Source organism: Miscanthus floridulus, chromosome 7 (assembly GCF_019320115.1).
Source record: "Miscanthus floridulus cultivar M001 chromosome 7, ASM1932011v1, whole genome shotgun sequence".
Taxonomy (NCBI): Eukaryota; Viridiplantae; Streptophyta; class Magnoliopsida; order Poales; family Poaceae; genus Miscanthus; species Miscanthus floridulus.
Window position 1 is genome coordinate 68,582,016 of NC_089586.1, and position 22,223 is coordinate 68,604,238.

At 48.4% G+C, this 22,223-nt stretch overlaps 2 protein-coding genes across 2 annotated transcripts; one reads left to right on the plus strand and one right to left on the minus strand.

Moving 5' to 3' along the window:
- Window positions 1–17,398: 17,398 nt before the first annotated feature.
- On the minus strand, window positions 17,399–19,297 carry LOC136465621 (vegetative cell wall protein gp1-like). Its single transcript, XM_066464280.1, has 3 exons — window positions 19,221–19,297; window positions 17,820–18,482; window positions 17,399–17,489 (listed from the first exon to the last, which is right to left on the minus strand). Exons 1-3 carry the CDS (start codon window positions 19,295–19,297, stop codon window positions 17,399–17,401), a joined length of 831 nt encoding a protein of 276 aa, XP_066320377.1.
- A 1,480-nt stretch (window positions 19,298–20,777) lies between these two features.
- Window positions 20,778–21,586, plus strand: LOC136463383 (uncharacterized). The gene has a single exon (XM_066462387.1). The coding sequence runs from the start codon at window positions 21,094–21,096 to the stop codon at window positions 21,412–21,414; it is 321 nt and encodes a 106-aa protein (XP_066318484.1). The 5' UTR covers window positions 20,778–21,093; the 3' UTR covers window positions 21,415–21,586.
- Window positions 21,587–22,223: the final 637 nt, after the last annotated feature.

The window sequence follows — 22,223 nt, forward strand, 5'->3', positions numbered from 1 at the left end:
CCACGTGGACGTGGCGGTGGCCCAGCAGGCTAGGCGCACACACGGGTGCGAGCGGCCCAAGTGCGGTGGGCACGGCCCAGCACAGAAACGGGGCACGAGCGGCCCTAGTGCGGTGGGCATGGCCCAGCGTAGAAATGGGGCGTGAGCGGCCCAGCAAGGCGGCAACTGGCCAGAGGCCCAGGCAGTGTCCAACTTGCAGGAAAACCCCTGACCTTCTTCTAAATCAACTAAGCCTTTAATTGTAAACTTATGAGTCTAGCGCTTTTGCGAAATGAACCCGGTAAAGAATACTATTTGTGTTTCCTCGCCTTCTCACCTTCTCAAAATAGAGCATGGAGCAAAGACATCGGCCAATGGCGGCGCCAACGGCGCTGTGGGGTCGGTGGAGGTACGGCGGCGGTGGACAACCCGCCAGCGAGCTGCACGGGGACCCGCGCGGCCATGGGTTGGCCACGGTGAGACTAGAGCCGGGCCCCGGCAGCCTGCCCACACGAGCCATGGCGTCGATGAGTTAACTACGGCGACGTTGGCAGGGTAGCTCCTCGGTAGCAGGCGGCATGGCGTGAAGGCGAGGCGGTGCGGAGCTCGGTGAAAGACGAGCGCAAGCCTAGGGCGCACGGCGAGAAGATGCATGGGAGGAGGAGCGAGAAGGGGCGCCGGTGCTGTGGGGTTGGAGATCCAGTGTGGCCGTGGGGGTACGCGTGCTCGCGCGTGTGGCCGAGCAGTGGGGAAGGGAGGGATGGCACTGCAGGCACGGGAGGAGCCACGGGTGTGACAATGGCGAGGCAAGGCGGAGCCGCGCGTGGGTTCGGGAGAGGGAGGAGAACGGCAGCGCTGTGAGCACACGGGCGTGGCCACTGTGACGGGAGGCGTGCGGACCGGGTGGACAGCACCACTGGCTGCTGCGGGAAGGAAGAAGAGGGCGCTGCTTCTGGATGCAGTGAGATGGGGAAGGACAAGGCCAAGACCATAGTTGGTGGTGTGACGTTAGCGCAATGCGGCTCATGGTCGGAGCAGAGCAGTTGTGCATGGCAAGAGAGAGGGAGCAGACAGACTGAAGCTGAGACTTGACCTCATGGCTGTAGAAAAGGAAAAGGGAGAGAGAGAGAGGCACAAGCATGCGAGACAACAGCAACAGCGTGGCACAGCGAGGACGGTGCCGATGCACGTATAGGCAGGGAGTGGACATGGCGTGGTAGGAGCAGGGCCACATGCAATCCCGAGGGAAATTTCGAGCGAAGTAGTACACGACAGCAGTAGAGACAACACATGCTCCACGCGCTGCGGCATGGCACAGAAGTAGACAGGGAAAAGAAAGAGCAAGCACTCGACTCAACAGCGCGGCGCGACGCAATAATTTGGGTGATTCAAGCGGTTAGGACGGCAGCTGTCGCGGGTACGTTACCAATTTATCTAGGGACTAAAATGAGTCTATACATAAACGTAAACATGTCACTAGACCAAAGCTTTTCAACTGAGCGTGCTTATCAAAATAAACACGTGAGTATATATATATATATCGTTCTATTTATTAATAGATTGATTTTTATTTATAAAATTTGCTTTTTCATGCTTCATCTAATAGAACAAATCGTTCGCTAGAGTTGTCATTCGAGCTCCCTAAATATCTTTACACACTGAGTAATTTAACTTGGGCGTTTATTCGAGTCCACAAAACTAGGTCACACAGGATTCGCTTATCACATCAAGTATATTTAAATCAAAAATTCTGAGAAACTCGTTTTGAAAATTTAACTTAGGCCTAAATCGCGGTGCTAAACGAGCTCGTAACACCAGGGGTGTTACAACCAACCCCCCTTGAAAAGAATCTCGTCCCGAGATTTGAAGCTAGAACCAGAAGTGGGGAAGTGCGATTACATAATGTAGATCAGGGATTATATGAAAGATTACATGACTTCGAATACTAAACAACACGAGGATCTAGGGATACATGGTTAAGAGCAACCTGGTACAACCGAGACTTAATCCAGAAGTCGAGATAGATGAGGACAATAGAGAAACAATAAGATAATGAGTATCCAAAACATGGTGTAGGTCCAACAAATCCAAAAACAGTCGACTGAGAAGTCAAACATTGGGAATCCTAAGATCAAACCAACCAAAAGGGACTTGAACTTCATTGACAAAACTAGATCCTTCTTCTTCTTAGATTACACCATCACCTCCAACTGATGAACCTAGTTCCTCGGATGACGACTAGATTTCTTAGCTCTACTACGAATGTGAGGGAAATGGGGATGGAGTAGAAGAGCAAGGACCAAGGGTATTTTATAGTGGCGAACGGAGGTGGGGCGCAACACACCGGAAGTGGAGGTGGCATGAATAGCATACACAGATGGTTCATGCTGTGAAGATAAGATCAGACATGGTGCGCTTCCTACGCAAGCGGCAGAGGAGGGAATAAGGGAGAGGAGAGGGGAGAGGGTGCGCTCGACGAGGGAGGCGTGCGAGCGGTCGTGTCCACAAAAGGAGAAAGAAGAGAAGGGAAGGAGGTCCGGTATGGGGAACAAGGCGTGGAGTATAGAGCCAACCGGATACTAGAGAAAAAGGAAAAGCGCACAGTGCACAAGGACGGCGAGTGCGACACGATGCCACGACCAGGCGAGAATGGACCTAACATCGACGGTGTTTGCAAGGCACGCAGCGAATAACCCGGCATGCGTAGCGTGGTCAACTAAACACAGGCTTGGGACATGACATCCACTCAGACTTTTCAATTACTCCAGACTATCCACCGCTAACTTTCCTTACTACTCTTCTTTTTCTTTCCTTTACTCGACCACGTCCGTCTTTCATTTAGACTGAGACCATGTCGTACTTTCTTTCTCCAAAACCACTTCCTCTTGCTTACCTTGAGAGAACACTATGTCATCAACCTATTGTAGATTTCCCGTTTGAACACCTGAATATTCCAAATTATTTGTAGCTAAAGCGGTATGACAGTGTAACTTGGTAAAGGTACTTGGTTAACAACCTTGATACCAGCATGTGCCGAGCAGCATCACCATGTGGCAACTGTTCCATAGAGAGCCCTCGGTTTCATCGTGGCACCATAAGCTTTTAACCAGGCAACTATTACCAACTTACACACCATGAAGGCGGTGGGGTCATAGACCACAGAGTAAGGGGAGTATTACAACGGAAGATTCAAACAACAAGGGTTCCCTTTTACAATAAGGGACAAGGAATTTAAATCAAACGACGGATTTGATTTAAAGAGAAGCAAGTGTTCTATTGGGACATCCACAATTAGTCGATATAGTGTCCAATATTATCCAATCACGGCTGTCTGCTGATATCTGGATGGTAACTTCTCTTGTAACCTGCTTAATATCACATTTGAAAACCTTAAGCACGTGTAACAGGACTTAAAGTAGATGGACATAATAAACACCATGAAATAAACAAAATGCATATTCCAACGATCTTACATGGGTACATCATACATGCATCCAGTCTCCCCTTCATGGCACATTATTCACCTACGGTCGAACGATCTCAACAGCTATGGACGACAACAACAGCAAGAGTACAATACCGGAGAACAACAACGAACAGCACTACTACTACGGGTACAACATCCCAAGGCATCTAATCTACATCTAGACCACGCATCTTCCTTCCTAGGCTCGGTGGATTCTTCTACCACCCTGGCTACGGATCTATCTCTTCTCATGGCAATGGCTGAGTGGGAGGAACCAAAGGCTCAACTTCTGACACTTCTGAGGGTGGAGGTGCTAGCGGCACTGCAACACCGGTTCTCCTTCTTTCAGGCAGGTGGACAGGGATCCCTTCTAGGATCGGGGCATCCTGCCTTTCAACAGCTAGCGTCCTCCTCTTGGCCCTAGTGACCAAATAGGCCTCACACAGCTGATGGACATGCCGATCTTCAGCCTCCTTTAGAGCTTCTGACATGGTAGTCTCCCGACTTTTAGCAGCTGCCACACTAGCATGCGCTTCGGCAAGTTGCACCTAGAGCATCTAGGTGAAGATATCGGCTTCCTCCACTCACCGGAGGCAGATCCTCAGTTCCAAGGCTTACCGGTCATACTTCTCATCTAGAGCAAGTAGGTACGTGGTCAAGTGCACCATGGTAGGACTATCTTCTTGCGCATCCCGCCCTTGCAAAGCCTCCATGCGAGCCATCCATGCCCACCGATTCTTGTCCAAAGGTGGAAAGAACCTCATGGGGGTACGGGCAATGGGCTCTTCATAGATCTAGCAGAGGTACCGCAAGGCTTTGTAGGCCACAACCTGGTAGGTGTTGATGAAGCTAAACCCGGTTGTGGTCACACTCCAGGCTTCAGTGAGGTCGGGGAACTCTTCACTCTTCCCGATGTAGATGGTAACCTCACACCGCTTAGTGCCATGCTCCTCATACTCGGGACGATCTCTAACTCTGAACTTTTATAGGGTGGCATGCAAGATTATGGGAAAACCCTCAATGTTCAGGCAGTAACTACTAACCCAGGCTCCTGCCATTTCTGACGGTGGTTGTGAGGAAGGCTAAGCGAAAAGCTGGCTCAAAGGAAAAGCTAAGCGAGCTAAAGTGCCCCGGGTGGTGGTACCAATGGCTAAGCCAGGCTCTACTTATAAAGGCAGAGCGGCCTATGGTCTTGGCGTGGTCCACTAGGGTTCTTGCACGGGGTCACTACGAACGAATCAACCAAATCCTTCGCGCGTTCGAGGCGAGCGACGTGTGATGCCATTACTGACTAGTACGACTGCAGGGCAGGTGTCCGACAAGAGCGCATAAAAGAGTATGGGGGAAAATGTGGGTCACGACTGGTGTGAACCATGGGTGAACGCGGAGCACGAAGCCACAATGCAGACCTAACTCTGGAATAGGAATGAGTCCGTCATGCACAATATGACACGTGTGACACCTATGGATAGCGTATCTGCAAGCAATACGGCACTATAATGCACAAACAGGATATGCATGAATGCATGTCCTATACGTCCTTTCACTGTTGCCAACATATAGGACAACCGTTCTCTCCCTGTAACTAGTCGATACTATCGGACTATGCTCGGGGTTAGTGTACCTATAGAAACTTGATTAAACCTACCTAAGTCAGCAAAGTGCCATCTATCCTGGATACATAACCATAGTAATAGGGCTACTTATATAACTTCACGTACAAACATCCTATTCTTTTGAAAAGAATTTGTTGTCAAATTTTATAATAGAAAAAGTTTTCGAAGCTTTATTTCCTCATTTATTCTCTAATATCACCTATGATAGAACCGCCTAATCTAATGCTTCCCAGGAGTGCTCGTCTTCCATTAGACACTAAGCACTCGAAGGAGGACACCAAATCACGCAGTCCCGTTGGGCACACCCTAGGGGAGAACCCAAAAATCCATATTTTTCTATCAGGATCACAAATGAGAGAATAAAACTTACAATATTCTTAACTATTTCTTATATCACTTTTTATACAATATCAGAGTATGATATTTATTAGTATAACAGCAGAATGTAATCATATTATCAGAGTTATGAACAATTTAATTTAACAGTGCAAATATAAATGTGTGAACAGGGTTACAGCGGAATTAATTATCTAATCATGACGTAATGAAGTATTGATATATAAAAACTATGACAATAGATTATAAACTTTCATTTATAAAAACATTTGGTAAGAGTTATAAATAAAAACCACGATCACAGCATAAAGGAATCCTCTCTAAACCCACCAAGAGGAATCCACACACAATGGTCAGCTCTAGCATCCACCTGTCACCTGCAACAGGGGGAAATAAAACCCTGAGTACTAAATTATACTCAGCAAGACTTACCCGACAGGAGGAAAGAAAAGACTTGAAGGATAAGTTTATTGCATCTGTAGGAGCATTACTAAAAGTGCGTCCTTATATTCTATTTTTATTAATAGCCGTATTGGTTCATTAACTAACCATTCTATATAAGCACATGTGCTACTTTCAAGCAGGTGGTAAGCAATCAGATTTCCTTTTTCCATCTTCCATCTTCCATCTTTCATTTTCCAGTTCTTACTATGGTGCTAGGCACAAAATATGCCGTACCGGATTGCCCGGCGATTCGTGAATCAATGCCCCCAGCTGGGTACCCTGAAAACACATGCCCCGCTTGTACCCAAGGCACAAGCAGGATCAACCCATCACCCTCCTGTCCTAGGTGTCCAGGTCCTCGTCCAAACTGGGACTCTAAGCCCCCGCCCCTGAGTCCTGGACTCAGTGCGGTGCAAGGACCTCCTAACCCAAAAACCACCAAGACAATCGGTCTAGAAAGAGCCGGATCAATGACAAGAGAGCAACAAGTCTTTCAAGCGCCCATACCCAAGTATGTGCTCGGGATAATAAGTCTATGACTTGCCTCGAGTCTTATGCAATGACCGGTCCTTAACCGACACAGACAGGAAAAACAGTGTAACCAAGCTATGCCTTGTGTCTGCGGCGACATAACCCTTACACCCACCAATACCCAAACCATATCCCTGCCTGGTCACCATTTTTCTTTTCCACCATTTATATTTTCCAAGTGATAATAATACAATAATATATTTCCTATCTCTCGTGAGTGACATGCAATCACTTGACTTCTACCGGAGTCTTGTAGCATAGCAATCTACACGATCCTATCGTACTAGTAAAACTCATATATATATATATATATATATATATATATATATATATATATATATATATATATATATATATATATATATATATAGAACTACTATCCTGTAGCTGGCTACAGAATAACTTATTCTGTAGCCACTTTGAGTTATGATAATTACTATGTTAATTTACGAGATTATAGTAACTCCTTACTAAGTGGTTTAATATAACGTTATGGTAAATATCCCCGTGTGTTATAGTAACCCAACTATCGTAAATATGTATTGACATTATGGTAAATTAGTATATAAAATTATAGTAAATGGAGGTGGCTACAGAATAACTTATTTTGTAGCCGGCTACTGAATAGCCTCTGCCTATATATATATATATATATATATATATATATATATATATATATATATATATATATATATATATATATATATATATATATATATATATATATATATATATATATATATATATGCAAGTGGGTTCCATTAAACTCCTTAAAACTTAATGTGCACAAATATAATTTAAACTGTAGAAAAGTAGGGGTTATACACCGAGGCTTGCCTGGGTAAGATATATTAAAAAGTTAGTATCTGCATCTTCAGATCATCCACCATCAACTGAATAGAAAACCCATTGCATCATCTCTTATAGAGAATACCATTACACAATCCTCAGAATCCCAATCATCCTTCAATTGATCCGTTAATCCATCATCGTACCTATATGATATGCAATGCAATGCGATGCAAAGACGTAATTAATCGACTGCAATCGTGACTCGGTAAAATATGATTTACGCCTCTCAAGTTAACGAGCTAGTTCTAACGACGACCGTACTTAGGCTACATATCCATGTTGCCGAATAAGACGTTATTTCCCAACTAATATTTTAGTTATATAAACTCAAGTTGTTTCTTTATTTCATTCTATCGATTTAATCATTATTCGAAATAGGGCATCATTATCTATCTAACAACTAATTATTCTGGTGCTACAGAAATTATAGCGAGTACATAATATTGCTAGGAGCCTACCATAAAAATTTCAGATCCAATACTATTACCAATTTACCATAACAATCCCTACAAGTTTACATTTTTAACAATATTAAGCATATTAAAATAATTAGAGCAACTCTAAAAACATACCGACCTATGCGAACAAAATACACTATTAGGTAGATCATAATTTTAGAATCTTAACAAAATTGGTTTCATAATTTTTGGATACCTACACAATTTTATATTGATTCTACAAGTTTGTTTCCGAAACTAATTAACACTTGCTTTGTAAAACTAAATGGCTAGTGGCCACCTATTCGGCCTAGCGGAGACCGGCGGCCCACGCAAACGCGGCGGTGGCCCAGCAGGCGGGGCGCACACACGGGCGTGAGCGGCCCAAGTGCAGTGGGCTCGGCCCAGCGTTGAAACGGGGCGCGAGCGGCCCAAGTGCGGTGGGCGCGGCCTAGCACAGAAATAGGGCACGAGCGGCCCAGCAAGGCGGCAACCGGCCAGAGGCCCAGGCAATGGCCAACTTGTATGAAAACCCCTGCACTTCTTCTAAATCAATTAAGCCTTTAATTGTAAACTTATGAGTCTAGCACTTTTGCTAAATGAACCCGGTAAAGAATACTATTTGTGTTTCCTCACCTTCTCTCCTTCTCAAAACAGAGCATGGAGCAGAGCCACCGGCCGGTGGCGGCGGCAACGGCGTGGTGGGGCCGGTGGAGGTACGGCGGCGGCGGACAACCCGTCGGCGAGCTGCACGGGGACCCGCACGTTCACGGGCTAGCCACGGTGAGACCGGAGCCGGGCCCCGGCAGCCTGCCCGTGCGAGCCGTGGTGTTGGCGAGTCGAATGCGATGGCGCTGGTAGGGTAGCTCCTCGGCAGCAGGCGGCATGGTGCGAAGGCGAGGTGGTGCGGAGCTCGACGTAGGGCGAGCGGGAGCCTGGGGTGCACGGCGGGGGAACCGAGCGCACCTACGTGCAACGGCCGGCGACGGGCAGCGTGGGAAGATGCACGGGAGGAGGAGCGAGAAGGGGCGCCGATGCTGCGGGGTCAGAGATTGAGCGCGGTCGTGGGTGTACGCGAGCTCGCGCGTGTGGCCGAGCAGCGGGGAAGGGAGGAACGGCGCTGCGGGCACAGGAGGAGCCACGGGCGCGACAATGGTGAGGCAAGGCGGAGCCACGCGTGGGTTCGGGAGAGGGAGGAGAATGGCAGCGCTGTGAGCACACGGGCGTGGCCACTACGACGGGAGGCGCGTGGACCGGGCGGACAGCGCCACTAGCTGCTGCGGGAAGGAAGAAGAGGGTGCTGCTTTCGGATGCAGTGAGACGGGGAAGGACAAGGCCAAGGCCGTAGATGGTGGCGTGACGTTCACGCAATGCGGCTCATGGTCGGAGCAGAGGAGTGGTGCACGACAAGAGAGAGGGAGTGGACGGACTGAAGCTAAGACGCACCTCACGGCTGTAGAAAAGGAAAAGGGAGAGAGAGGGGCACAAGCATGCAAGACAGCAGCAGCAGTGTGGCACAGCGTGGACGGTGCCGGTGCACGTACAGGCAGGGAGTAGTCATGGCGTGGCAGGAGCAGGGCCACGTGCAATCCTGAGGGAAATTTCAAGCGAAGAAGTACAAGGTAGCGGCAGGGACGACACATGCTCCACGCGCTGCGTCACGGCACAGAAGCAGACAGGGAAAAGAAAGAACAAGCACTCGACACGACAGCGCGGCGCCACGCAATAATTTGGGTGATTCAAGCGGTCAGGACGGCAGCTGTTGCGGGTACGTTACCAATTTACGTAGGGACTAAAACGAGTCTATACGTAAACGTAAACATGTCACTAGACCAAATCTTTTCAACTGAGCGTGCTTATCAAAATAAACACGTGCTTATCAAAATAAACACGTGAGTATATATATATATATATATATATATATATATATATATATATCATTCTATTTATCAATAGATTTTATTTTATTTATAAAAGTTTCTTTTCATGCTTCATCTAATAGAACAAACCGTTCGCTAGAGTTGTCGTTTGACATCCCTAAATATCTTTACACACTGAGTAATTTAACTTAGGCATTTATTCGAGTCCACAAACTGGGTCACAAAGGATTCGCTTGTCACATCAAGTATATTTAAATCAAAAATTCTGAGAAACTCGTTTCGAAATTTTGACTTAGACCTAAATCACGGTGCTAAACGAGCTCGTAACACAAGGGTCACTACCAGACTCCCAGCCTTTGCCGAGAGCCCGAAGCTCTCGGCAAAGACGAGTTCACGCTCGGCAACCTATTTGCCGAGAGCAGCTCTCGGCAAAGAGCCGTCGGCAAAACATCTACCGGCAAAGGATTCTTTACCGAGAGCCCCTCTTGGCAAAATATTTACCGAGAGTAATGTCAAGGCTCTCGGCTAACTATAGCTCTCGGCAAACTGGGTTGCCCTAGTAATGGCCAAACGAGCGCTAACGGTGTGACAGCTTCTTTGTCGAGAGCGACCATCGGCAAAGAACTTCTTTGCCGAGAGCTACCGTCGGCAAAGAACTTCTTTGCCGAGAGCGACCATCGGCAAAGAATTGTTAAAAAAAACAAATATTTGCGGAGGCGGTTTTTAAAAAAAAATAGGTTTGCCGAGAGCCGAGAACCAAGCTCTCGGCAAAGAGGCAGATGTGCCGAGAGCTAGGCTCTCGACAAAGAGGAAGATTTGCCGAGAGCCCAGAGAGCCCTACTCTCGGCAAAGAGTCCAGAGAGCATTTTTTTTGTTTATATTTCCAGCTTCAACAACACATATTTCACAAATATAACACATCATCCACATCACATATATCACAAATATGTCATCCACATCACATATATCACAAATATGTCATCCATCTAAACACATGTCCATCTCAAAGTGCTAAGTTCATCTCACACAAGTTCATGTCACAAAGTGCTAATACATGATGAAGAACAATAGGCTCACCCCCAAGGCTCCCACCCCCCCGACCCTCCCGACGGCGGCGGCTGCTGCTGCGGCGGTTGGTACCCCGACGGCGGCTGCTGATGCGGCGGCTAGGACCCCGACGGCTGCTGATGCGGCGGAAGTTGTGGATACGGTTGGTGCCACGACCCTCCCGACGGCGGCTGCTCAGGCACATCATTCGAACCCACCGATTGATTCTACACAAAGGAGAAGAAAAATTAGTAATTATAGTAATACTAAGGCATATAATTGTAATCTAAGCGTAGACAAGTTAAAATTTGCAGAACTAGGTATAAAATTGTAATCTAAGCCTAGACACATCAAAATTTCGGCAGCACCTCCCCTGCACGGTGGGGTTTCCAAAACCTGCAAGAAAACCAACGGCACGATGGCCGCCCACCACATATCAACGGCACGATGGCCGGCACACATATATATCAACGGCACGAAGGCCTCCCATCACATATCAACGGCACGATGGCCGACATGCACAGTAAAGAGCTTTTGTTAGAGAAGTTGAACTCACATATGAGTAAGGCGGGTATGGGTAAGGCGGTGGAGGAGCGAACAACTCTAGTGGCGCTGGACGACCCATCGTGACGCCAAGACTTGCCACGTACTGAGCCAAGGCGTCAAACCTCGCCCGCTCGGCCTCCCACCTCTGTCGCTCGACCTCCCGCTCCCTCTGTCGCTCTTCCTCCACCCTAGCCTTATGCTCCTCGAGCGCATGCACCTGGGCCTATAATTTTTCACCGCATTGTTACAAGCAATTTCGAGGAATGTAAAACCAATGAACGACGAATAAAACAGAAATAACCTGTAGTGCTGCGACACGATGCGTCGAAGTGTCTTGCCTTGGGCGTATGGGCACGCTACCGCTCGTGCTGCTTGTCCGGACCTATGAGAGAGTGGGAGTGGTGTGTGGGTTGAGCGTGCTGTTGCCGATGAGGTACCGCCCATGCTTCTTGCCTCCTCCCACCCTCATGACGATGTCACCGTCAATGTCCGCGGTGTGCGGATCCTAGTCTGCCCCATGGACTCCCCTTGCCGCCTCGTTGTACTGACTGATGCACTCGGGGATGCTCTCGTTGGTGAACGACTCGGCTGGGTCGTCCGGGTTCCAGTCGATGTTGTCTGTCGCCTTACCCTTGTGGGCCAGAACCCATGACTTGAGCTCTCCACATGGCTGGTTTTGATGTGCAGCCGACTACGAGAAAAACAAGACGATTATAAATCATGCAGGAATAAATGTCTGAAAGAATAAATGAAGCTACACCAAGTCACGTACCCATCTAGCCCCAAATTCGTGGATGTTAAGGTTGCCCTGGTGGTGTGATACACCTGGCATCAGCAAACGCCGTTCCCGGAGGACGGTGTGGTTATCCGCCCAATTGCCACTCACCCACCTGTCGACCATCATCTGCCAGGCCCACGTTTTATTGGCGCACCAGCTAGGAGGCACCTGTACGACATCAAGTACATTGACAGATATAAGAACGTGGCAAGCCTACCCAATCTCAGAAGAAATCAATATTGATGTTGTATATTTACCTTCAGGTACTGCTCTTTGGTCAGATGCATTAATCTTGCATCTTCTTTCTTTACCTTCCGATGCTCGTAGACGGCACAGTAATCGATGATGGCCTGGAGCCGCGCCTCGTAATGCATGTCTGAGATGCAACCTCTAAAAGATTTGGCCAACGCCTTAGCCGCCCTCGCCTCATAGTCCTCGGCGCATTTGAAGAAGTCTTGCATATAGAAAAGATGTATCAATACATTGGTTCAAGAAACTCTGGCGAATGCAATGTATTGAGCAAAGTAGTGGGAGGAAGACTTACCCAAAACTCGCACATAACCTGCTCCGCCACGCTTTTGTACGTGCGGCCCGTCTCGTCCTCCGCATCAGGGGCGGCGACGTAGTGCTCGTACGTGTAGGCCAGCTCTAGAGCTTCGGCGTAGCGAACCAAGCCTGGGAAGTGTTCCCTGCAGAGAAGACCCAGGATGCCATTGGGCAACCTTGTGTGAGCACCTGGGACCACGACCTTCCAAGACCTGCGTAAGTGATTAAGAAAAAACTGTTAGTTTCCATTGTGATTCTATCATATGTAGGAGCGAAAAAAATGTAAAAGTTATGTACTTTTGCCCAACGAGTCGAATGACCGGGCATAGAGCATCAGGTATCGGCCGCTCAGGTAGGCTCGCTGGACCTCATTGGTAGACACCCGAGGTTCTGGTGGAACTGGAACCTCCTGCCTCGGCCTCTTGCTCGTCCTCCCGCTCCTCCTGCTCGTCCAGCTGCTCGGCCTCCTGCTCGGCCTGCAGCTCGGCCTCTCCCTGCTGAGCCTGCTCGTCCACCTGCTCTTCCTCCCGCTCCTCCTCGGGCTCTGGTGCTGCTGCTGCAGGTTGAGGCGGTGGCGCCCTAGGCCTCCTCCCGGCTGCCCTCCTCCTCCTCCCCTGAGGTGGTGCCGACCCCCCAGCTTCACCTGAGGGCCCTGGTGTACTGCCCCCCGTGTCGTAAAGCGACCTGACCGCCCGCAAAGCTCTGCGGCCCGCCATCTTTGCACAATCACCTACAAGACATAAACAATAAGATCGGATTAGATAGATCATAAACAAGACATTATTATAAAGAGATGCAAAATAAATAAAGCATAATTTCAAAATAACATAATATTACATGTATTAGAAATAATCATCCCCATCGGGATTAGCTGGATCATAGCTCTCATCATCACTATCAGCCATATCAAAATGTTCAACACTTTCCAAAGGAGCAACTATGTCATCATTGACATTGCCAATATGTAATCCTTCAAGTAATGCCAAGTCCTTTGCATTTTCCACCTCATCCCCCTCGTCCACATCAACATCCATTTCATTGTCTACTTCCATTTCCATAGCTCCGGTTAAGTCAATCTCAAAAGTCCCTTGTAGGCCCTCTTCTTGATAGAACTCTCCATCATATGTGTTTGGGTCGAAGTTGTAGTCTTCGGCGTTTGGGGAAGGTGCTTTACCGTGCGGCAATACCTTGTGCACAATATCCCAACCCTAAAGACTAGGGTCCCTTTGGCACGAGTAGGGGAGATAATAAATTTGTGTGGCCTGTTGAGCCACAATATAGACATCCTTTCCGCCATAGATGGAATCCTGTCGAATTTCTACTAGCCCAAGGGAAGGACTTTGTCTCGTTTCTTGAGGATCAAACCAATGGCATTTGAATGCGACAGGGTTAAGAGGTTTGCAACCACGAAACCTAAGTTCATATATTTCTTCGATTCTTCCATAATACTCGGCCCCATCAAGGCCGCCAGTAAAAACTCCAGAATTCGTGGTTCTTCGATTGGGCCGGCTCTGCTCGTGTCTTGTTGTGTGAAATCGGTATCCATTCACATCATAACCAGAAAATGACTTGACCCTATGTTCAAAGCCATTGGCAACCTGTCTCAACTCTGGATTCATAGTCAAATCGGTTTGGCTCTGCAAGGTCAAGGAGGATAGATCGTTAAATTGGAATGTACAAGCAACTGGGAATATCAATCGGCGAACGAGCTAAATTGCATAGTACCTTTTGTTTGAACCAAGAAATAAAATCGGAAATTCCATTTCCCACACCCTGATGAAGAATGGTGTCACGTTCTTGCGGGGTAGGTTCCCTTGATAGATGCCAGTTCTCATTAATAAACTCCCTGTAACAACGAGAAACAAGGAGGTTGGATGCAGAATGTTGACGGCATATTTAATTAACAAGTTCATGCAAGAAGCCACTTACTGCATGTACGGCTCCATTTCGGTAAGATTGGTCAACACATATATCATGATTGTGAGCCACTCTTCGTTTTTCAACAACAATGAGGTCGCATCACTCGCACTTCCAAGTTGCCCTTGGAAAAGGCTGAGTTTTGATTCATTTTCACCAGCATTGTAACGAGGGGGTCGATTATGCACACTAGGAAGCTTGTCACCATAGTATGCTTGTGTGAAGTTAGTAACCTCCTCTAAAACGAATGCCTCCGCCATGGAAGCCTCGATTTTGCATTTGTTTCTGCATTTCTTCCGAAGAACCTTTAGACATCTCTCGATTGGATAGCACCAATGGGCCTGCACGGGCCCCCCCATTCGTGCCTCATACGGGAGGTGCAGAATCAAATGCTGCATCGGGTTGAAGAAGTCGGGTGAAAAGATCATCTCCAACTTACAGAGCAACACAGGTGCTATTTTTTCCAATTCTGCAACCACGCTACGAGATAACTCCTTGGCATAAAGCTGGCGGAAGAAATAGCTCAACTCGGCTAGCGTCTTCCACACATGCTCAAGGACATAGCCTCGGAGCATCGCCAGAAGAAGACACTCAATCCATATGTGATAGTCATGACTCTTCAGGCCGTTGATTCGCAAGGTAGATAAGTTCACTCCCCTCCTCAGATTCGCTGCATACCTATCAGGGAACATTAATGTTTAGAACCATTCTAATACTTCTCTCTTTTGTTCCGGTTTCAATCTGTAATCGGCCTTAGGCCTTGTCCATTTCTTGCCGCTTCTAGGAGGTTGCATGTGTTGCTTTGGTCTATCACATATCGTTGCCAGGTCCAGTCTCGCCTTTACATTGTCCTTCGTCTTATCCTTAATGTCCATGATCGTTGCCCAAAGCGCCTCGGCAACATTCTTCTCGGTGTGCATTACATCAATGTTGTGTGGAAGAAGAAGGTCGTTATAATAGGGGAGCATCATCAAGGGCGACTTATGAGTCCACATATGCTCCTCACCATATCCCACGAACCTACCATCTTTTTCATTGATCCGGAGAGCATCTATCTGATCATGAACCTCGACACTGGTCATCATCTGTGGTGCGGGGTCTATAACCATGACACCTTTAGTAAAGTTCTTGATGTCTCGTCTGAATGGATGCTCAGCAGGGAGGAATTGTCGATGTTTGTCGAACGCGGAATATTTGCCGCCCTTCTGCAGCCAATTGAACTGTAGAGCTACCTTGCACAAGGGGCATGGAAACTTCCCGTGAACACACCAAGCGCTGAATATCCCATATGCTAGGAAGTCATGCATGGAGTATTGATACCAAACATGCATGTTGAAGTTTGTCTTTGTAGCTCGATCGTATGTCCATACACCATGGTCCCAAGCATGGACCAGTTCATCGAACAAAGGCTCCATGAACACACCCATGTTATTCCCAGGGTGTTATGGAATTATCAACGACAAGAACACATTCTGTCGTTGGAAGGAGACGCCAGGGGGGAGATTGAGAGGGATAACAAACACGGGCCAACAAGTGTATGGGACAACCATCATTCCATAAGGATTGAACCCATCTGTTGCCAGTGAAACACGCACATTACGTGCCTCCCCACTTTTGTTATGATGAATGTTATCAAAGTGATGCCATGCTTCACCATCGGCTGGATGTACCATCTTCTTAGGACTGTATCTTTTTCCATTTTTGTGCCATATCATCTGTTTCGCGGATTCCTCTGTCATGAATAGCCGTTGGATCCTCGGTATGAATGGAAGGTACCGTAGGATTTTCACTGGGTACAGACTCTGCCTCTTCTCACCATCACCAGAGTCTACCTCCAGATACCTAGAGGATTTACACTTTGGACAGTACTTTGCATCCACGTGTGCTTTTCTAAAGAGGACGCAGCCCTTCGGACAAGCATGTATCTGCTCATACGGCATCTTAAGTGCACGAAGGACCTTTTGCGATTCGTACATGTTCTATGGCAGAAGGTGACTGGCCGGAAGGATGGAGCCAATAACTGTCAACATTTCATCAAAGTTCTCTCGACTGAGGTTGAACTGGGACTTTAAGGCCATTAAGTGTGAAATGCCATCAAGCTTTGAAATCTGTGTGTGGCCATGAAGGGGTTTCCCTGCCGCAGACAACATGTCGTAATACGCCTTTGCGCTTGCCTCTGGCTCCTCCTCCTCCTGCTGCCTACATCCTTCAGCGAAGTGTGCTTCGTGAAAGTCATATAACCAAGCTGCTACCCCGGCATCAGCATTGTAATCCTCGACACGTGGTCTCACCACCTCCTCTCTCACACGATCGGCTTCACCGTAGTGGGTCCACTGGGTATAGTTTTTTGTAAATCCATGCCTAGCCAGATGTGAAGTCATCACCTCCTTTGTCTGCCTCTTTCTGTTCTTACAGTTGATGCAGGGACAAAAAACGGCACGCGCTCCGGGAGCCTGGTCAAATACTTGATTGATGAAAGCCTCGGTCTTGTCGACCCATTCTCTGGTAATCTCACGGGCGCTCCGGCGGCCCGAGTACATCCACTCACGGTCATCCATCCTCTAACATATATATCACCAAGTAATAAATATAACCATGGACTTGCATCTACACGTCGTTCCTACCATCTAATAGGTAAGGATAGGTCCTAATCCCACCTGAGGATGCGTCGATGGTGTTAGTTCCCATGGTCTGGTCCTATCCGAAACAGAATTTCGGCATCACCTCCCCGCTGTTCTCCAAATACACGTCCCGACAGGGAGATTGTGTATCCAGAGAACAACAGGAAGGTACTGTCGAAACTCTGTCTCGGATCGGAGCAGACCATGGAAACTAACACCATCTGCGCATCCTCGGGCTATCCAAAAAAACGTGGACAATTCGAAACAGATACGGTTATTGATATGCAAAGATCTGCATATTTCTAACCGTATCTCTTTCGAACGGGAGACACCTAACTGGGTTACGTGGAGATACATGACCAGGACAAAGAAAGAGTGGTTATACCTCAGGTGGCGGTGAAGTCAGGCTAGCGGGGCCGTGGCGGGTCGGTGCAGTGGCGAGGCGACGCGGTGCGGGCAGACCTGGGGACACCGGGGTACTCCGACTCGGCTCCTGCAAAAAGAAAGAAAGAAGGAAAATAACGTCAACTCAAAAATTCGACAGCATCTCCCCTGAACGGTGAGGTTTCCAAACCTGAAAGAAAACCACGGCACGATGGCCGACAACCACATATATATCAAGGAACCACATGCAGCTTAATTATCAACTACTACTACTCTAACTACTACAACTACAACTACAACTACACTAACTACTACTACCACTACTAATACCACTACTACAACTACTAACTACTAACTACTACTAATACCACTACTAATACCACTACTACAACTACTAACTACTACTCACTACTACTACCACTAATACTACTTAGTATACCTTGTTCCTCTCCGCGGCGATGGCGAGGGCGAGGCCAACGGCGAGGATGAGGCCGAGGGTGAGGCCGACGGTGAGGACGAGGCCGAGGCCGAGGCCGAGGGCGAGTCGAGGCGCGCGTGAGGGCGAGTCAGAGCGCGGGCGAGGACAAGCCCGAGGGCGAGGACGAGGAGGGGCGCGGGCGAGGACGAGGGCGAATCGGGGCGCGCGCGAGGGCGAGTCAGGGCGCGGGCGAGGACGAGCCTGAGGGCGAGGACGAGGAGGGGCGCGCGCGGCGGGGCGGGAGAGGAGGGGCGTGGCCGGCGCCGAGGCGTGGCGTGGCTAGGGCTGGGCGGGCTTGGACGGCCTGGCCGGCCGTGGAGGGGCTGGGGCGGGTCGGCGGCCGCCGCCGGCGCGCGTGGGCGGGCGTGGCGGGATGGGGCGGGCTGGCCGGGCTGCGGCGGCGACGTGGCTCGGGCGGCGGCGTAGCTCGCGGCGACGGCGAGGCTCGGGCGGAGCGGCGGTGGCAGCGCGCGTGGCCGGGCTACGGCGGCGGTGTGGCTCGGGCGGCGGCGTAGCTCGCGGCAACGACGTGGCTCGCGGCGGCGGCGAGGCTCGAGCGGAGCGGCGGCGGCGCGCGCGCGGCCGGGCGTGGCGGGCTGGGGCGAGCAGGAGCGGGTTGCGGGGCTGCGGCGGCGAGAGAGTGAGAGAGATAAGGCCCGAAACGGTTAAGTGGGAAGGCACTTTGCCGAGAGCCAGATCTGGGAGGCTCTCGGCAAACCTTCCACCTTTGCCGAGAGCCCCCCGATCTGGCTCTCGGCAAAGTTTTTTTTTTCAAATTTCGTTCGAAATTTTTAACTAGCTAACTGCACAAAAAAATATTTAAAAAAAAATTATTGTTTGCCGAGAGCTACTCTCGGCAAAGAAAAGTTTTTTTAAATATTTTTTATTCGTCTAACAAACTGAACAAAAAATGATATTTCTCAAAAAAAATTAAATATTTGCCGAGAGCAGCTCTCGGCAAACCTATTCGCCGAGAGCCAGCTCTCGGCAAACCATTGATCTAGGCTAGGTAAAAAAAAAGAAATCTGCGCCGAGAGCGGGCCCAGTTGCTCTCGGCAAAGAAGCTTTGCCGAGAGCAATCCCCTGAAGCTCTCGGCAAAGAATATCCAAAAAAAATTAATAAATAGCAAACGGCTCCGGAAAAATACGAAATTTTGCCGTGTTGCAACTTATGCTCTCTAATGGCTATACAAAAAGTTTGGAACTCCAAAACTAATTCGACCGTGACATTGTTTGAAAATCCTAGTGGATCCTTCTCAACTTTATGAAACTTATTCGGAGATATCTCAGATTGTAAGAATCATACGCAACCACTTGCGCGAAACATTTTCAATTTTTTACCACAGCCTCCAAGTGTGATACCATGACTTCATTGCAAATATCACAATTTTCCGAATTCGTTTCCTTTTATTAAGAATTTTTAAATCGTTCGGCGACATATGTTCGTGGTCTTCGATTCGTAAAATAAAAGGTGAAAAAAACGTCAACAAGATGTTATTTGCCCCCAATAATGCATAAATAGCATGAATATCATTTTCTACTTAATTTGTTCCCGTGTTTAAATCAATCGCTGTTCAAATTTTAATCGATTAAAAAAACTCCTTGAAATGCAATTAATTAATTATATATAGCAAATAATTACAAAAATACACAAAATTTTAATATTGAGTACAACCTGTAGTATGTGTATAGAGAAAAAAAGTTTGGAGCATATGAAAGAAAAAACAATTTAATTGGAGAGAGTTAGGAGAAGAGAAACACATGCACATGAAATATAGAAACCACGTTTGCCGAGAGCCTGGGAGGGGCTCTCGGCAAATATTCACCGAGAGCAGCTCTCGGCAAACAGTTTTGCCGAGAGCCATAACGTTGGGGCTCTCGGCAAAGTGGTGACGCTGTCAGGGCAAGCCACGACGATGGGCCCACGGCAATGTTTTGCCGAGAGCCTGATTTTGCCGAGAGTGCGGCCCACGGCAAAGGTCCATTTTGCCGAAGGTCATTTTTTGCCGAGCGGGGCTCTCGGCAAAATGGCCCACTTCGCCGAGAGTTGTTGTTTGCCGAGATGCAGGCCCACGGCAATCTTGTGAGTTCCCGACGGCCTGTGTTTGCCGAGAGCCGCGCTCGGCAAACGGTTTCTTTGCCGAGATCCCGAGTTTTTGCTCTCGGCAAAAATCGCGGCTCTGGCAAAGGACGTTTTTCCGGTAGTGGGTGTTACAGATCGTCCAGTCTGCTGTGTGCGGTCGTGCTGAAAATACTGCCATTACGATGAACGAAAATGTTAAAGAAAATAAAATTCGGTCTCGTGATGAAAACGAAAGACGGAAACAGATCGTGGAGAAGAGTAAAAAAATCTACGGCATCTCGCAGGTTGCAGCGCACATGCATATGCATATGCACAGGGATGAAAACGGTACAGATATTTTCTGATCGTATTCGAAACCGAATTCGTTTAGAGAGGTTGAGATATGTCCGTATCCGAGTCCGGATATCCAACATCCGATACCGTATCCGTATCCGAATACTCAAATCGCATATTTATGATATCGATATCTAATCGTATCATATCCGACATAGTTGACACTATCCGTATTCGAATCCGAATTCGGACAGAAATATGAAAACAAATATAATATCAGTGATATCCGTCCATATCCGATCCGTTTTCATCTCTACATATGCACGAAACCACAAGAGTCACCCAGGCCATATCCAATAGCGGCGCAGCAGCAGCAGTTGTCACCGCAGCGGCAGGACGTCCGGACGCCACGTGGGGAAGGCAAGCCAAAGGTAACAATGCGGACACGCCTCCCCCGCCTCGCTACCTTCCAATCCACCACCCAACCCGTGCGCAACAGGCGGCACGCAACGCAACGCAGCCTCTCCTTCACCGGAAAAATCCTATAAAACGACGCGCCCCTTCCTCCCCCGCCGTCGTAGCTCCTTCTCCTACACAGAAACGCCGACGCCTCCGGCCAAAAAACCGTCACCACACACGACCAAATCTTTTCCTCTCCACCCACAGGCGACTCCCAAGTCCCAACCCAACACCAGCTCGTCGAGCGAGTCGTCGCCAGCCGGCCGGTATATACGCAAGAAAGCCAAGGAAAACACTCCTCCTCCCTCCCTCCCTTCCTTCTCTACCATATATCCAAGCTAGAACCAAAGCTAGCTTGCGACTTGGCAACCACTTCTACAACTTGGGCTAGCTAGCTAGACGATTCAAGCAGCAGGCAGGATGGTGGCGCCGGTGGTGATCGCGTCGGCGGGGCTGGGCATGCTGGCCGGCGTGGCGATGGCCAACCGGTCCCTTGGGGGGGACGGGCTCCCAGCGGCCTCCAGGTGGGACGCGCGCCCGCGCTGCGCCACGTGCGGCGGCTCCGGCCGCGTCGAGTGCATGTGCAACCGCTGGTCCGACGGCGACTCCGGCTGCCGGACCTGCGCGGGGTCGGGGAGGATGCCCTGCCGCAGCTGCGGCGGCTCCGGCACCGGCAGGCCGCTCCCGGCGCGGCTCACCGTCCAGCACCAGAAGCCGCCGCCGCCGGCCGGCTACAACTGATGATGGAATAATTAGGTATCCGTATGCGTGGATTATGATATGATCCTCTAGCTAGTTAATTATACATGTATACTACGTCCGATCCATTCGTGTGGATGATATGCATGTTGTATACTATGTACATGTCTCTTCTTCAAGACTAGTTGTAATTGAGCTGAGCATACTTGGTGTTGGTGTTGCTGTTGTTAATATTTGCAAATTGCACAACTCAAGAAGGAAGAAGAAAAAAACAGAGTGGAAATGATTTTTTTTAGATCTAAGAACAACATCATTGAGAAGGGAGCTGAGGGCAGGTGATTATGAACACAGTTTTGTTGGAAAGGTTGTAGTTAGTTAAGTGTGTGTGTGTGTGTCTATATATATATATATATATATATATATGCACCCACATAGTCATGATTTGCAGAGATTATATATATTTGTTGTGGCTGCCCTTTTCCTGGATGCTATTTTCATTTCTTGTGTTAGTGCTTCAGATCCGCTCAGTTGGTGGATTGCCCTTTATCATATTTTTTTTTTATGAAAGCCCTTTATCACTATTGTTCTCCGTGGTTTGGATCTTAATTCTCTTTTAACTTTGTGATGTTTTTTTGTTGCTACTGATTGGTGAGCATCGGTTATCGCTACTTTCCAGGATGTTTGTTTTTGTTGAAGAATAATAAGACCATGGCAGCGCTTCTTGTTCGCGTGATTATTTCCTTTGTCCTTGAATATCGATCTTATAGCTCTTTTATGTGAATTTAGCCCTATATATTGATTCCAAGCTAAGCTAATTTCATGTATATATACTAGCTCTTTATCTGTATTAG